This window comes from Columba livia, chromosome 2, assembly GCF_036013475.1.
Source record: "Columba livia isolate bColLiv1 breed racing homer chromosome 2, bColLiv1.pat.W.v2, whole genome shotgun sequence".
In the NCBI taxonomy this organism is placed as follows: Eukaryota; Metazoa; Chordata; class Aves; order Columbiformes; family Columbidae; genus Columba; species Columba livia.
Genome location: NC_088603.1, coordinates 15,337,766 through 15,355,183, shown reverse-complemented (window position 1 = coordinate 15,355,183; position 17,418 = coordinate 15,337,766). Strand labels below are relative to the sequence as shown.

The window sequence follows — 17,418 nt, the reverse complement described above, 5'->3', positions numbered from 1 at the left end:
TGTGAGGGTATAATTGTGACTTAAATCCAAACTGCCTAATTTTTGTGTCTGTATCTCAGGTTTCAGTCATATAATAACAATTAAAACAACTAGTTACAACAAGTAACCCAAGCTAACAGTGTAGTCTTATCATTCCAACTTTAGGCCTTTAGCTGTGTATAAAAGATGTAATTTCAAATAGCACTTGAACATACATAATAACTGAATTGCATATAATATTCAAACAGTATTTGAAATTACATTAAAAAAATGCATTTAAAATGTAAAGCTAGAGAGAGCCATCTACAGTATATAACCTGTGAAACTTCGATGGAGAAGTGCCATATCATTTTAAAAACATTTGGGAGTCTTCCAGTATGGAAAAGACAAAGCTCTTACCGTTTCCTTTGGAATTTGTGACTGGCTTTGTTCTGCATTCTAAAGGAAGTAAAAAAAATAAATAAGCACACGACTACATATGACATATACTATCTATCAGCAGGGGGATAACAAAGAGCTCTAATTCTGATGTGAAGTGGTAATGGAAAAATGAAGTGTGTTCATCTTGCTCCCTGATTCAAATTTGTCTAAACAGCACCAAGTGAGAAGCGAACAACAAGAACCTTCAGCAACCTCAGGCCAGCACAGCTGACTATGTGGCTACGAAGGAGGTGCCTATCTGGCCAAGGAAGAATGATTCTCATTCAGGGATCTTCTTCCCTGGCCTTTCCCTTCTGCTTTGAAAGCTTCAAAGAATGACCTTAGTAGTCCAGATGAACCTCTCCAAATATTATAAACAAGCATCTGTTTTTTAAAACATCCATTCTTATCTTAACAACAGATTCCCCTTTCGAGTGTGTTTGGATGAACCAGAACTACAGCACTAGATATCTCAAGGATAGCAGGGTCCTTTCAGTCCACCACAGATGGGACCTTCCTATACCTTGCATTCCTCATCTGTGTCTCAGGGCACATGAGGCAAACGTACATCATTGGAAAACCTTTCTGAATCTCCCAACCAATGCTGGAAACACATGTAAGGAACTTCTGTTCTTCTAGGCCCACATCCGTCCATATTAAAACCCTTTTGAGCACCCAGGAGCAGCCTTACTGGCTGATCACTTTTGGGCTAATGAGCTGTTTCTTTCAATTCAGCTGAGCCAAAACCAAATGCTAGTGTTTACTGGAATTTTTTGCTTTGGGCCGTTCTGCAGGAGATTCAAATGAATAAGCAAAATATGTGGTGGTCAAGTACTAACCAAAACATCCAGTTAGCTTTAACCTACAGCCAACAAGCAATAAGAAAAGAAGATGAAGGAGCCAACTACCAGGAACATATAAAGGACCTAAGTGTATCAAGGGGCAGATTAACTTGTAGGGTACAGGAGACCAACTCTGCCAGCCAAGCTGTGCTGGTGCTGAGAATTTAGTTCAAAAGCTGAATAACAGAAGTCAGCCCTTCAGTGGATTCACACTGTCAGTAGCAGGCCCTAAGAAAATCCTTCATAGCAAGTTATTTTTGTTTATGTGAGGTAACCACAGTATAACAGGAGTCTACTTAACCAGAGTAATCCTCACCCCTTTCATAAAGGAAGGGGACAGGGAAGGAAGATTTTTAAGAGACCATCTGCCTCTCACAGTGATGTGGATGAGCTCTAATATGTTATCTATCTGGGATTAGGTAACTCTGGAAGAAATAAAATGCCTGGTATTCTGGAGAAACTTAATCATTCTTCTAGATCTCACTGGCCAGAAAAGTTAACTCCTGCCAATTTCATTTTATTCCCTGCATCCACATTTTACTCACTTTTAGCATGGTCTGCTGTGCTGGATGATGGTTCTCCATCACACACACCGTCTATCCTGACCACAGCTACAAAGATTCCATACTAACCTAAATGGGCTCAGCTTAACATTCCCATAGGTTTTAGATAAAACTGCACTTTTTCATAGGACCCTTCCAGACAATAACAGCAATATACATCGAAGACATTAAACTCCACAACTCTGCTGAAAGTGTATTATCTTCAGTTTAGTTATAAAGAAAACCAAGGATAAGTAACTTTTCAAAAGTCATTCAACAAGCTGTAACCCAAACCTTAAAATCTAAACACCTCTTTTACTGGGTTTACTATCTGTACAAATGTTGGTAAATAGAAAATGGTTTTCATACTGAGTGCTCCTCAGCAAGCAACAGCAAGTCCTGCCCTTCATGAGATGGATAATATCAAATAACGTGATTTTATGCATATGGTTTCTGAGACACATCTCATTCAGTTAATACTTAAAGCACACAAATGTAGAAAGTATGACAGAAATAGGGGAAGGATTCAAAGAGAAATTGTTCCTAAGTGGCCAAAGAAGGTTTGCATGTGAAAAAGACGAACTGACATGATTTCAGATCATTCCTCTCCCTCCTTCAACATTAAATTATTTTTGGTATGTAAAGCTAGTAAAAGTCATTGACAGGAGCTAACTGAAAACACTTTTTTTTTTCTTTTAGGATTGTTTCTTACCAGATAAGAAAGAATGGCCTTTTCCATGGGTTTTAGTTCAACACCTTCCCCAGCAAACCTGTTCTTGCTCTTTGACAGCTGTCAGCAGAGCACACCTAACAGTTCTTCATGTCAAAATGCAAACAAACAAATCCTTATGCAGCAGAGGATCATCACACGTGTACTGTCAGATCCTCACAGTATCATTCGTTCCATTGGAGCTACAGAAATGTACGCCCATTCAGATCTGAACTCTGACTACAAAGCGCAGAGCCCACCTACTACCTGACACAGCCACGATGAGATCTGGCTTCTCTGTGCTGGCATTTGCCAAAATAGCTGAGAAAGAATCACCTGAGCAGCAGCAGGTGAGCTACTGAGGTGGAACTCTTATAAAGGGAGTTGTTTGCTGTGATTTTTAAAACTACAAGTACTACTATTAAATCTCTGTATTACATTATGCCTTTGTTTGCAATTACTTAAACAAAATATTGTGTTAAATTATGCATTACAACTTCCTCATTTTACTATAGAAATAATATACACGAAATTAAGACATTTTCTTACTTCTAAGTTTATTTAGAAATCTTAAAAAGCATTTTCATTCACCTTTACGTAAGATAGCAACACTGTGAAAATTACATCATAGGAACTTATAAACAGATTGCTCTCACAGTTCCAGCAATAAGATAGGGCATAATATGATTTCAACTTGTTCATTTCTCTTCATTTTATGACAACTATCACCTCAGTACCTGAAGTCATGTTCCAAGAATACTAAGGCAAAAGTGAGTTCATTTGCAATCTTCCCTGCCACTTGGACTCCCTAGGTTTCTTTGTAGTTTTGAAAAGTTCATGTTAAACATCTTGAAACAGCAAAACAATATTTTATTCTCTTTGCATTCAAAATAACATAAATCCAATAAAAAATTTAGTAATCTATTCATCATACTTATATTTGTCACTTATATTTGTCTTTTTTCTCATGATAATGCAGCCAAATAAGTTATTTTTAGGGCTATATATAGCTACGATAATACAAATAATAAATAACTTCAGCAGTTTAATTGAATACAGAACAAAGTAAGACTGCTACATCCACAGTCTACCTTTTCATAACAGAAATTATCTCGAATAATTATCAGAGAAATATCTGCATACACTATGCAAATGGAGGAGGTACAGTATGAAATATCATTTTATTTCCATTTCATGTAAATTCCTTAGAAACATTTTCTGAATTACCCTGCTAAATTAATAACTGTAGGGTTTCCATTCCACAGAGATTGCATTTATATTCAAAAAAGGCTCCTATTCCTTATTTATTCCATTTTTTGATAGAAATGTATTTACATATCCTGTTTTGGCATAATATTATATGCTCTGAAATATTTTATTGAGCAGGTAGGAGGACAAATGGCAGGCTTTCAAACATAGATTTCTCCGTGTGAAAGATATGACATAATCTACTTGTCTGCATGCACCTAAATAAAGTCCATCCAATAGCTTCTTCTATAATAAACATTTTCACTCAAAATAAAACTCTCACTTATACATTATTAACATATATTTAATTCCAATATCAGATCTCAAAGAGAATAAAAAGCATTCATGTAAAATCTTCTAAATAAAGTAAAAAAGCTATTTTTTTTTCCTTATATTCAGTGCTGGCCATGCATGTTTACTAGCAGGTGACAAGATCAAATCATTTGCTCATATTCATCTAAATCTCTTAGCTGCTCTCTATTTTACGCACCAGTTCCCTTGGATGGAATGTTTCTTCCTGTCGAAAAATCAGAAGGCTGACAGTCCCTCCCATCTTGGTGCTTCGCAGCAAGGACACAACTTCTTCTTGGGTCTTTCCTGTTAAATCAACTCCATTTACCTGTGACAAAGAAAATATTAAAAATTGATATGACTCCAAATCAGGAAAAACAGTAAAAATTCATACTGAAAAGTCATATCATTCACATGGGACACTATTAAAGAGAACTCATTGCAGCAATCTGCTTATTGGCTCAGTACGGCTTCCACTTAATACAACTAATTAAACATAAATTCTTTACATACCAATATAAGTAACGAGCAGGACAGCTATATTTCTCTACTTTTTAATAGCAACAATATACTATAAAGCCAACTAATCCCGTCTAACAGGTGTTTTTTACAAGAATTTCTGCACAGAAGTCCTTTGGCAAAATCAAGGTATGACTCGAAACTGGTTTTGTTTCCACATTCTCTGGTGTTATACATATCTTCCAAACATATCTTGCACAACAACTTTCGTCAAAAGTAGAAAATCATTTTTTTCTCCAAATAACTTCGGGGCAGTTACTCTTTATATTGCCTTTGCTCAGAGGTCCAGCCCCTTGGCCTCCACACACTGCTTACCGGGACAGACAGGTATGGAATATATACAAGTAAATTCCCCACTCGATGAGTTAACTTGGGTAAGGGAGAAGCCAAAGAAAGACATGGTATTCTCAGGCTTGCCTGTTCAGAACCATTCTGGAAACACAAGGCAAATCAGCTAACGGCACTACACAAGGGAGCTGGTGCTCAGGAGAAATCAGGAAACCATCTTTTTCCTTTTCCTCGTAAGAGATCACAGCTCACACAGTCGAGATGCCACAGCTATCATCTTAAATGTTTCCCAGTCCCCTTTACCCAAGTCATTTGGGTTACCTTGAATTACAGTAATTACAGAGGGCCATCCTCCAGCAAAAATTCAAGCTGACTTTGCCGATTTTGCAGGAAAGTGAAGTCTGAAGGGCACTGAGAGGCAGTTAGTATCTCAGCTGTACCTCCAGTGTCATTTGGCTTAGGGACAGTAATGAAGAGCTGTAGGTGGTAACATCTTATATCACTCCAGCTCAATTTGCAGGAAGGTGTCTGCTGTGTGCCTAAGAGAAATTCCATTCCCTTGAGGACATCCTCCCTTCAGGAGGGAAGCGGCGTTCAATCTCTGCAGCACTACCCTCCTCCTATACTGTCCCTTTCAGTTAATTCACTAAACCTTTTTGGGGTATTGTCTTCCATACTTGGCAACACCTTCAGTAATTTCTGGTGTGTCACTCCATGCTGGTTTAATGCCACTTATTAGGTAACAATCACTTTGCTTCAACTGATTTCTCAACAGCAATGCAAGGCTATGACACTATATTCACATAAGGACAGATAAACTCATGTTTTCATAGTATGTCTGGGTCCAACTCTTAAAACAGACGAAAATGCACAGTCTTTGTTCTGCTACATAAAAAGACAAAGCCAAAAAAAAAAAAAAGGAAAAAAAGAGGTAAACATTTTCCTTAACTAAGAGCCTTTGGAAGTGAACTAGTGCATGGGTTCATGCCAAAACACAGACAAACAACATGTAACACTTCATCACCTCAATTAATCGGTCTCCAGCTTTTAGTCTCCCATCCTGAATAGCTGCACCTCTCGGAAGGATGTTTTTCACATAAATTGGAGCAGAGCCCCCAATTGGGACATCTCTTGAAGTAATGCTAAATCCCAAGCCTTCTGTACCTGCAAAAAGAATGTAGAAAGTTACTTGCTAAAATGCACATTTTATATGACATATTATTTTTATCCAGCAGAATGTTATGTATACCTTAGTGATACTAATATAATTCATGAAAATACATATATAAAATGTAAGAATTACTGCATGGAAAAAAAAGGAAAGAAACAGCATATAAAAGAACACTATAGCTGAAGAACTGAGTCTTGGCACAGGTGGCTCAGCAGGCCCTCCTTGCAACTTGCTGTTCCGATGATTTCCAAGTCATTGCCATATTTCCAACTTTCTATTTCAGATAAGCTGAGTGACAAGGAATCAGAACAAAGCATATCTGATATCCTATCACTGTCTACCCCTTGTCAATCTGGATCTTGTCACTGATCCTTCCTCTTTTGCAACTCTTTCAGCAGTGTCAGTCGGCCAGCACTGCTGGCCACGGGGCTTTGTCAGCTCACTTATGGACACCGGCAGGTGACAGACAGGACCAGACCTCAGTGATCTCATTTGTTCTGCTTCAAGGGACCTCAGGCTGTTTCTGTCAACAGCTCCTCTGTCCTGGGGCTTCACCCCAGCTCTTGCTGAGTTCCATCCCACCTTCTGCCACGCAGACAGGGAGCAGAGCCAAGCTGCCACTCCTGAGGTCCTGCTGCGCGGCCAGGTGACTGACTACACTTGGCTAAGACTCACTGAAGTGAAACAGAGACGTTTAAGATAATGTGGAGAAATCCAGCGAGGGCGTCAAGTCAATATGGCAAATGAGACTAGCTTGTATTTCAGAGAAATAATGCCCATAACTGGTTACTGAAGTGTACTTGAGGACTCCAGCTCCGGGATTCACAAGCTGAGAGGACAAGTAGAGGCCTTTCCTACTATGCGGAAAGCTCATTTGTGATCCTCTCCTTGATGCAATCTGTCCAGTGTTATCAATCACCTTTGAAATGCTATGTTGAAAGCTGCCCACCCCCCAGCATTGCACATCGAGTCTATTCAGGACACTTAATCTGGCATAAAATGCAGACAGCCATTCAGCAGAGAGCCGCCTTGGCAGAGTGGCACTATCTACAACTTACATTTGAAACATCTCAGAGGTTGTCAAGATACGTCTACAGTTCAAGTTCACTAGCAAGGCATACACATGCCCAATCCACGTTTAATCTGACCTACTAAGGCAACCTGCAGGTAGGACTCGGAAACATCAGGTATGGTCCCTCAAACTTGCACAACACATCCCTTTGTATAAAAATCACAGGGACAGACAGAAGCCAAACTTTTACATAACAGCTATGAACCCTGGGAAACTGAACACAACCTACGCGAAAGACACACAACTATAGAACCATTTGAGGTTTGCACTGGGTTTGTGCGGCAAGGTTTTGGTAGCAGTGGGGCCACAGGGGTGGCTTCTGTGAGAACCTGCCAGAAGCTTCCCCCACATCCAACAGAGCTAATGCCAGCCAGCTCCAAGATGGACCTGCTGCTGGGCAAGGCCAAGTCCATCAGAGACGGTGGTAGCACCTCTGGGATAACATTTAAGAAGGAGAAAAAAATGCTGTGCAACAGCAGGTGGAGAGGGGAGTAAGAAAATGTGAGAAAAAATAACAACCCTGCAGACACGAAGGTCAGTGAAGAAGATGCAGGAGGTGCTGCAGGCACCAGAGCAGAGATTCCCTGCAGCCCGTGGTGCAGCCCATGGTGAGGCCGGCTGTGCCCCTGCAGACACGGAAAGCCCATGCTGAAGCAGGCTCCCGGCAGAACCTGGCATCCTCTGGAGAAAGAAGCCCACGCAGGAGCAGGTTTGCTGGCAGGGCCTGTGACCCCATGGGGACCCACACTGGAGCAGCCTGTTCCTGAAGGACTGCAGCCCTGGAAGGAACCCACACTGGAGCAGTTCGTGAAGAACTGCAGCCACGTTGGAGAAGTTCATGCAGGACTGTCTCCTGTAGGTGGGACTCCATGATGGAGCATGGGAAGAGCGTGAGGAGGGAGAAGCAGCAGAGACAACACGTGATGAACTGACCTCAGCTCCCATTTCCCATCCCCTTGTGCCAGTCGAGGGGAAGGATGCAGAAAAACTGGCAGTAAAGATGAGCCCAGGAAGAAGCAAGGGGTGGGGGAAGGTGTTTTAAGATTTGGTTTTACTTCTCATTATCCTACTCTGATTTGATTGGCAATAAATTGAACTCATTTCCCTAAGTTGAGTCTGTTTTGCCTGTGACCGTAGTTGGTGAGGTGTCTAGCCCTGTCCTTATCTCCACCCACAAGCTTTTCATCATAGTTTCCATCCCCTGTCCAGATGAGGAGGAGAGTGATAGAGCAGTGTGATAGGTGTGACCTGGCACCCAGTCAAGATCAACCCACCACAGGTTAAAGCCTGAATTAATTTGTGTCATACTATTCCCCATGTTCATTTGCTAAGTCTACTTTTTTACCGAGCAGGTTAATATTGACACATGAAAATGAAGCAGGAGTCCAATACAGTCAACAGTAGTCTACCTTCAGATTTCGGAAATGTGCACAATTACATTTAATTAACATTTAGTACAATATATTTTATTATCAAGACGCTAATCATGTTAAGAAGTAAATTGACACAGGTGACAGGGCTGGGGGTGACACAACCTTTTAAAATCTTCATCCTGAACACATCTAAGTCCTCGTGGACACACAGCAAGTGCATGCAGCTCGTATTGTTTGGGAAATTTGGATCAGTTCCTCTAGGCTAACTATCATGAGACAACCTCTCTTCCTACTGCAGCGTTCAGGATAGCTGGAAAACTGTCATTGAATTTGAAAGTCTTCATTCACTTTCAGGGTGATATAAAATTTATCAGTGCTATTACACAGAGATGAAAAAAGTATTAGATCTCATAACATCCATATTTTACTTTGGAGACCTCACAATTTTAATGATGCTTCAAATGTTCATAGAGCTCTAACTCCCTGCAACATGTGAAGATGGTCTCTATAAGGTTTTTTTAAGTCACATCTCATAGAAAATGAAATTTGTCTTTTTCTTATTTTAAGAATCTGTGTTGAATATTGCTCTTGGAGTACAGGTTTTGTTTGCTAAAATTTCTAAAGCAGTATCAGAACATGACTGCACACCCAGGACAATATTTCATTATTAATAAGCTTAATCCCCATAGCCTGATTACAGCATCATTACAGATGTCTGGTTCACACACTTCACTTTAAACCCCCACGGAAAAAACAGAACTTGAAATGCTCGTATTACAAATGCACACAGGATATAAATTTGGATTGTGGCATTTTCTGCTGTCAAATCTCCAGAAAGCCTTTACCAAAGCCAGCAGAACGCCACAAATCCACACTGAGCCCAGATATTAGCACAAGAAAATTCTAATTACTTGTTTCTGTGGAAAGAAGGGGCCTCAACTGGGCTACATGTTGTTGTGCTGCTCTGTACAGCTTTGCATGAGACACCTTTTGGGTGTCGTTTTCCTTTTACCTTTTCTCTGCTTCATTTTACGATTTGTGTACTATTGCTGCCCTTAGCTGTATAATACAGCTTCATAAACTCTTATGCTTATTATGTATAAATTAAAATCTCACAGGACTGGGAAGAAAATGGATACATTTGACTGAGGCTAAAAACAAATACTACTTCTGTGACTGGATTTTTTTCTTTTTATACACATAACTGATTTAGTTATCTCTACTCCACGCATTTCAGTTCTCTTGTTGATAGAAATGCGTTTAAGATCTTAATATCTTCCTGCTGCTAAAATGTTTCCAGTTCTTAGGGTGTAAAACTCCATTATAATAATGAAGGAACTGTGCGAACAAACTGCAGGCTCCTCTGATATCTCTGATTTATACTAATAATATGGGAGAAACTGGACACACATAAAGGCAGAACCAGAAAAGGAGTAGAAAACAGAAGGAATTTCCATGTTTTTGAAAACACAGGAGTCATTCTACTCAAAGCTAGGAGCTTTGCTTTGTAAAGTCTAGATTATTTGAGTTATGTTGAATTTATTCTCTTACAGATTTTAAAAGGAGGGTAGAAAACATCTTCCTCCCTCTATAGCTGTCATCTCTGACAACGATCAAATTACATCGAGTGATAATAACATTTAAAAATTACACACTAATTCGTGTAATTCAAATTCTCCAGCTTTCATTTTGTGATAAATCAGCAGCTCTCTCGACAAGGTAGAGCCCCCCTTTTCTCTTGAATGTGATGCTGAACACGCCTTCTAAGGTCACATCACCCTCAGCAGCTCAGCCAGCTCTGAGCTGAAGACAAAGTAGTTTTAGGTTGAATAAAAAAGCCAGTTACAGTAGTAAAAGAGCTATGTTGTACAAACAGAAGAGGGGCGGATTTGATGCTTCAGTTGTTGTTTTTAGGGAAAAAAGATCTAGTAGCATTAAGGTGTGGGGGGGACTTTCATGTAATTCAAATATATATTCAGAATTAACATCATCATCTTATTTGGAATCAGCCTGATCATAAACTGACAGGACGTTAAAAAAATATTATATCTTACTAGAGTTTTCTAGACTTTCTGTTATGTCTCAGTCAAGAAGTGTTTAATTTCTCACTAATGTTAGGATTATCTACTTGACCGTGAAAAGAGTGCCTGGCATAATGTTTCTGAGTTTCTAAGGCTCTTCTGCATGAAAAATTGCGTGGTCCTCATCCAGCATCAACTGCAGGTCTAAATTCTCAGCAGCCGAACGTGCTGCTGGGCAGGAGCACTGCCAGAACATGAGATGAAAAGCAAGCATCACCTCTGCACTGCTTCCAGCACCTTCATGTCACTCTTACAAGGGCATTAGTTCAGAAACCCAATAAGGACCATCTGAAGGACCCACACTGTCAACTTTTTGTGATATTCCTTTTATAGTTCTCTTCCCTTTCAGTACCGCAAACAGAGCTAGAAGCAAATCATGTTCTTCTTTCTCCTCTAATTTAAGAAAATGCAGATGAGTTCTCAGGTACTTTAGTACAGATCTCCCTAAATCTTACTTCTAAAACAATGGAAAATGTTTGATAACTAGACAATTGGGCACCACATTTGTTAGCACTTATGCAAGAGAAGCAGAGAACGTTTCAGAACAACCTAGATATGGAAAATCCATGTGGGTGAACAGGCCTCAGATGGAATAAAGGGTTGTTAAGGAAAAGTACGGATTCTTCGTGAAAGACAAAGAACACTGTCTCCCTTTCACAAAACAATAAGGGAGGTTGGTTACGCATAGGAACAGTTTGTGACAGAAAGTCACAAAAATTACAAAATAAAGCATCCCCACTTAATGGAAGTACTAGATCATAAAATGATCCAGAATAAGGAGTGAGATAACATTACAATAAAAATAAGCAGAAGGGCCAAACGTTCTCTGACAATAATCAGAGCAGACACTGCCCTTCCAAGCATTTCAAGTTCCTGCTTTTTCACAGTAGACTCTTTCCTGAGATCCATGTGCGGATGGATGATTGCTGAAATAATTATCCTACTGTTTAATGCTAAAAAGCAGTTTTTATTAAGGACTGGACCTCATGCAAGTGCTGAACAGCAAATAAGCTCTTCTCATTGTCAGGGGCTTTACTAAACTAACCAAGATCATTTTAGATACTTCCTGAAAAGTTATTTTACTGCTCGTAGTAAAAGCCCTCTATTTTCAGAATTTGTGTATGCGCAGTCAGGGTAACTGTATGTGCAAATGACTGCTGAGAAGGCTGACTGCTCAGCTGTCTATAAAATTTCTGCAGCCACATGCACAATCAAGACAAATTAATTGCATGCCCATTTTTGTGTAGCTGAGTGATTTAGAAAAACTTTATTTCTCCAAGCATAGCTCAGACCTCTCAAGAAAATCTTTGATCAACCTAATAGAAACATTCTACCCTTTTTTCCTACAGTCTGCTAATAAATAGTGATCGGAAGTGCTTTTTAAAAATGGAAAGATGAAACTTGATGCAGCTTACGTTTCTTCAGTGGCTAATAATGCCCAAAATGATTTGCATCACTTTTGAATCTCATTTCTCAAGGTCGCTTAAGTAATTTAGGAAGCTACATGCTTCATTTCAAAAGTGACAAACACCTCTATTGCACCTGAACAGGAATTCTAAAGTCAGTCTATGAGAACATATCACTTCAAAAGGAATTTTCAATAAAAATTTAAAATGTCAGTTCAAAGTCTGGCTCAAGAAAGTGTGTGGGAAAATGGGAGAGTATGATGAAAAATGCATGTAAATCTGTACACTTCAGATACACAATGCAGGATATCTGACAGACAAGTTCAGGGTCCTATCTTGTTTTACTTGGGTTTATATAGCAGGGCGTACAAGTAATCATCTATATATGTGCTTTAGTCCATAGCAAATATGATGCCATTTTAAATTAGCATCCTCCCAAACTAACCACAGCATCTTATTTGTGTCTCTAATGACTTCTTGAAGACAAGAAGTGGGCTGCCGCAGAGCTGAGTGTCTCTGCACTGTGACACTGAACACCTGGTGGGACTCGCAGTGTTTAAGCTCAGCTCTGTACATAAAACAGAACATTATGAACCACAGAAGGGCCAGCAAGCCAAACAGGAATCCAGTGAGAAACTCTGAAGTGCAAAGAGTCTCGTAATCCTCCTCACATCTCCAATTTAACCATTTTTCCCTGTTGTGCTGCACAAAAGCCCCTCCTTCCTCCCAGGGCTCACCTTCTCCTAGAATACGGCCATGACACCCTTTCTGTGATGGACTTGGCCACCCCTATAGCTTTCCTGCTGTAAGGTATCCACGGTTGTGCCACTCATTTATTTCTCTTGAAACTATATTATTTTGCAAGAGAGAAATATTACTTGGGCCAAAACCGAAGGTATTATCAGAACTCCCATATCTGGCAGACAGGTCATGCTCTGGAAGCGGGTAGATGTGGACTGAAATCTTGCTTCACTGAATATTTCAGGCAAAAAACATAGCAAAATATTTGGTGGAACTAAGATCAACTTAGAAAACAAGAGCTTGGTTTTGACATTTTATCCAAAGAATTATATATTTAATTTAGCTAGACAAATACGTAGTTATACATAGAAATGATCCAATGCTATGAGTATTACACTTAAGGGCAATCAAATAAAATGAAGCTAATGTAAAGACTGAGTACTTCAGGCTTGTCTTAGCACAGTGATGTCAAAAACAGTATAAATGAAGTCTGAGTAATACAATGCCCAACTGCAAAGCAGTGTTTTGAATGCTTTAGCCACTATCAGACTAAACGCTGCGACTGCTCAGTGCTCAAAGACTGAGCCTCAGAATCAATTGTTGTATAATTGGTTATTTATTATTTATAAGTGCTGGACTAAATTTCTCTCAGTTGCATTGGCTCAAACCCTTGCAGTCAAAGAAAAACCACTCTGGAATTGTGCTGGTGTATATGAGGACAAAATTCGTTCTAAGACCCTGGGTGTTATATCAGTGGTCTTATTTTCTCTATATCTTTTAGCTGTAAAGAATTATTTTTATTTATTTATACTTACTGTGTATCAGCTTATGTCAATATATATATAAATACAGGCTCACTGTCATCTCTGGTACTATCTTAATTTGTGTGAGCTATTAAGCTCGACTGTTATACAGCCTTAATGGCATTAGAATATCAGCAATAACCCCTATATCTATATGCTAAAAGTTCAGGCCCTGACCTTTAAGGAAAGATAAACAGATATCCATTTTCATTTAGAAAAGCCAACAAACATTCTGCATTGACTGAAACATATGACTGACCTTCTCTTCTGACTTTATTAAACAGCTAAATCCTATGAAAGTTCAGGTTATTTTAAAATGCCAAAACAGCAATAAATATTAAGAAATCATAATTACAGAAGCACATACTGTAGGGCTATCTTACCAAGAAATTTTATATAATAAATCTCATGCAATATATTGAAACACAGCTATAATACAGAAGGTCCGTCTGTATTGAAAAAGAGTCAGTTCTCACGTACTACATCACTAACGAGAATGCACAGGTTAAATCAAAAGTGAATTTCAAGATGAAGCCTTACAGGCTTGTATGCCTTAATGCACCCCACAAGGAGTTTTTAATCTATTGATGGTAATTGGTGAAATAACTGCTGTCTGTTAGCTACAAAAAAAAGCACATCCGTTAAATATCTATAAAGCTTGTATTATTACAACATCCTTCATTAGAAATAATCAAAGACAATCAACATCCCAATTGCACTCATATTTATAACAAACTACTTGGGGGCATCCTTAAGTGTTTGCTTCATTTGTTGCTCCACATGTATGTTCTCAGAGGGATCAAATGAAAGCCAAAATGGGAGAATATGCCTCTTTCCGCAGTGGATATTAACGAGTGAAAGACAGCAATTATAAAAAGGTCTCTTCATGCTTTTTTTTTCATTATTATCATCATGTGCGAAATACAGAACACTAGTTTCTGTCTGTCTGTCTGTAATCTGATCTAGGTGCCATTTCTGCATTAGTAGCATTCATAGATAAGCAAACTGTTAGAAACAAATATCCACTCTAAACTTCTGAAAGACATTCTAGATATAGATTTCAAAGTTTATACTAGCATGAGAGCCACCAAACTTCTCAAGTTGCAAAGCAGATGTTAAAGTATGTTACAGATCACTTTCTATCAACAGGTAGTATACATCTTCCAAAACCATCTGGTGCCAGCAAGGCTAAATTACATTATAGGAGTAGGAAGAGTATTTATGAAACAGTATCCAGTACAAGAGGACCAAAATGTAACCTCACATCACAGTCAAACAATCCTTAACACATCAATATTATATTCTCCTTTCTTACAAGCAGCTATAACATCACATTTGTTTCCTGGAAAATATTGTGTTCCAATATTCCATATTCTTTTGTTGGTGCTTTGAAATTATGTGAAAAGTACATTTCCACTCTTGGTTAAGAATTCTTTTCAGTCTGAGCGATATTTCTACAGGTTTCCGCAAATACAAAAAATAGGTAAAAATTACTGTAGTGACAGAGAGTATATTTGTAAGCCCTGTGATTCCTTACTCAGCCAATAATAATAGGTTTTTCCAAGCAAGCTGATCTGAGCCGATGGCCTAAAGAATTTCTTGAAGGAGCATCAACAACAGAAGCAAACTGTCATCTCAACCTTATGTCATCCAAGTTTGTAGAGCTTAAAATTCAGCAACCAGAAAAAAGCAATCTGGTGGTTCATGTGAAGTTCACAGAAAGGAAAGCATAACAATCATGTGACAAGTAGCCTGATACCTGTGAAACTGTAAAATCTCTACCACTCAATGCATTACCTTCAATACCTTTCAATAAAAAGATTAATTAATAAAAATTAATAACACTGAGCACATACATGATCCTAAGGAGAATGTACTTTGAATTCATGGAGAATACTGTCACATGGGTAAACTTTTTGCTGTGTAATGTAAACCCTACTCTTGCTCTTAGATATCAGATTACATCTAACCTTAAATACACTCATTTTAATACCATAAAGCTTGTAACATGTATAATCCTTTAAATACATCATTTACCAAGAGCTAAGAAATACTTGCATTAAATGCCATTTGATTATACTCCAAAAACAACTAGAGGGTACCATCAAATTTTCTCACTTAGGACATTTAACACACCATAAAAATTCCACAGATGTACTAATGCACCTACATGTGCATTTACAGCACAGATGTTGAGATAAGCACACACTGCTTTCTTCTCTGCCCTTAAATAGTCTCGACTACATTAGCATAAAGCCTAAGATAGGAAATATCACATTACATCTCAACTGTTCAAACAAAGACTTTCACAACCCCATGGAATAAAAAAAAGCTTTAGCTGAAAATTAGAAAGTCCAATTTACCAACTGGATCCACCACACTCTTAAAAGCCAACAGCAAAAGCACAGTTATTCAATTTGAAAAATCATTATATCTGTGAAGTACAGAATATGGATAATTTTAGCTTATTGACTTGTATTAGTTAAATAATTCACCACTCCCTAGGTGTTGGTCAACAGAATTTGTGGCACTTACTGTACTTCACTGTGCCCTTGTGGCCAGGAAGGCCAATGGCACCCTGGGGTGTATTAGAAGTGGGGTGGTTAGTAGGTCAGAGAGGTTCTCCTTCCCCCCTACTCTGCCCTGGTGAGACCGCATCTGGAATATTGTGTCCAGTTCTGGGCCCCTCAGTTCAAGAAGGACAGGGAACTGCTGGAGAGAGTCCAGCACAGGGCAACAAAAATGATTAAGGGAGTGGAACATCTCCTTTATGAGGAAAGGCTGAGGGAGATGGGTCTCTTGAGCTTGGAGGAGACTGAGGGGTGACCTCACTAATGTTAAGAAATATGTAAAGGGTGAGTGTCACGAGGAAGGAGCCAGGCTCTTCTTGGTGACAACCAGTGATAGGACAAGGGACAATGGATACAAACTGGAACACGGGAGGTTCCACTTAAATATGAGAAGAAACTTCTTCACAGTGAGAGTGACAGAACACTGGAACAGGCTGCCCAGGGAGGTTGTGGAGTCTCCTTCTCTGGAGACATTCAAAACCCGCCTGGACACATTCCTGTGTAACCTCATCTGGGTGTTCCTTGCTCTGGCAGGGGGACTGGACTAGCTGATCTTTCGAGGTCCCTTCCCATCCCTGATATTCTGTGATTCTGTGTGAATTGAGAGACAACTATGTTAAAGCACTCTTCAAAATGTCATTTTGCAAACACACTGCACAACAGGAATGCACAGCTGGACTCTTGGGCGTGCTGGTGAGGATGACTCAACCACGTGGCTCCAAACATCAATCCTTCACCTCCCCTGTGCTTCTCCAAGCTGTCCTGCCCAGCACAAGGGCTCCAGACACACGCATATACATTGCACAAACATCCCTCACGCTATATGAGGAGCACATTACTGCCTTACCTTTTCTCAGTTGTATACTGAGCTTCTTCCCTATCTTTTTGGTGTTATACCCACTGTTTGCAGTGGAGGTGAGAACTTTCTGAGGTGATGGTACCAGGCCCGAGGGTGGTTTCCCTGATGAATTCACACTATGAGGTAGCTGCGAGTAGGAGTCTGTCTGATCGGACTGGTTACCCGCTCGAGACATTCTTTGTAACGTGTGAAGTCCAGAATTGTTAATACTTTTGCTGTCAGCATACTGGGAATCAGGGCTGAACCGGCTGGAGTAGTAGGTGTTCTTCTCACTTTGGGACAACTGTTCATACTGCTCTTTATTTGCTGCAGGGACCACGTGGAACCAAATGAAGGGCGTACGCATGGCTTGGCGAAACATATGCTGTGCTCTGGGTTTCAAAATGAACAGAAAATTAGCAAAATAGGACTGGCAGACTATACAAGACATTATAAACATAATTACTGATGTTAATTAAGCAACATGAGCTGACAGACACATTGCACTCAAGCATAAACCATAAA

At 39.4% G+C, this 17,418-nt stretch overlaps 1 protein-coding gene across 26 annotated transcripts in view; it reads right to left on the bottom strand.

Moving 5' to 3' along the window:
• Positions 1 to 17,418, bottom strand: part of PARD3 (par-3 family cell polarity regulator) — a 454,313-nt gene that overhangs the window by 191,471 nt on the left and 245,424 nt on the right. For 13 of the 26 annotated variants that reach the window (XM_065055093.1, XM_005504176.4, XM_065055083.1 and 10 more), the window contains 4 exons: positions 16,903 to 17,285; positions 5,863 to 6,002; positions 4,231 to 4,359; positions 379 to 417 (listed from right to left, as the gene is read on the bottom strand). In XM_065055093.1, the coding sequence (XP_064911165.1) occupies positions 379 to 417; positions 4,231 to 4,359; positions 5,863 to 6,002; positions 16,903 to 17,285 (691 nt within the window). The remainder of the gene's footprint in view (positions 1 to 378; positions 418 to 4,230; positions 4,360 to 5,862; positions 6,003 to 16,902; positions 17,286 to 17,418) is intronic. The other 13 variants (XM_065055088.1, XM_065055089.1, XM_065055082.1 and 10 more) reach the window with 1 other exon arrangement.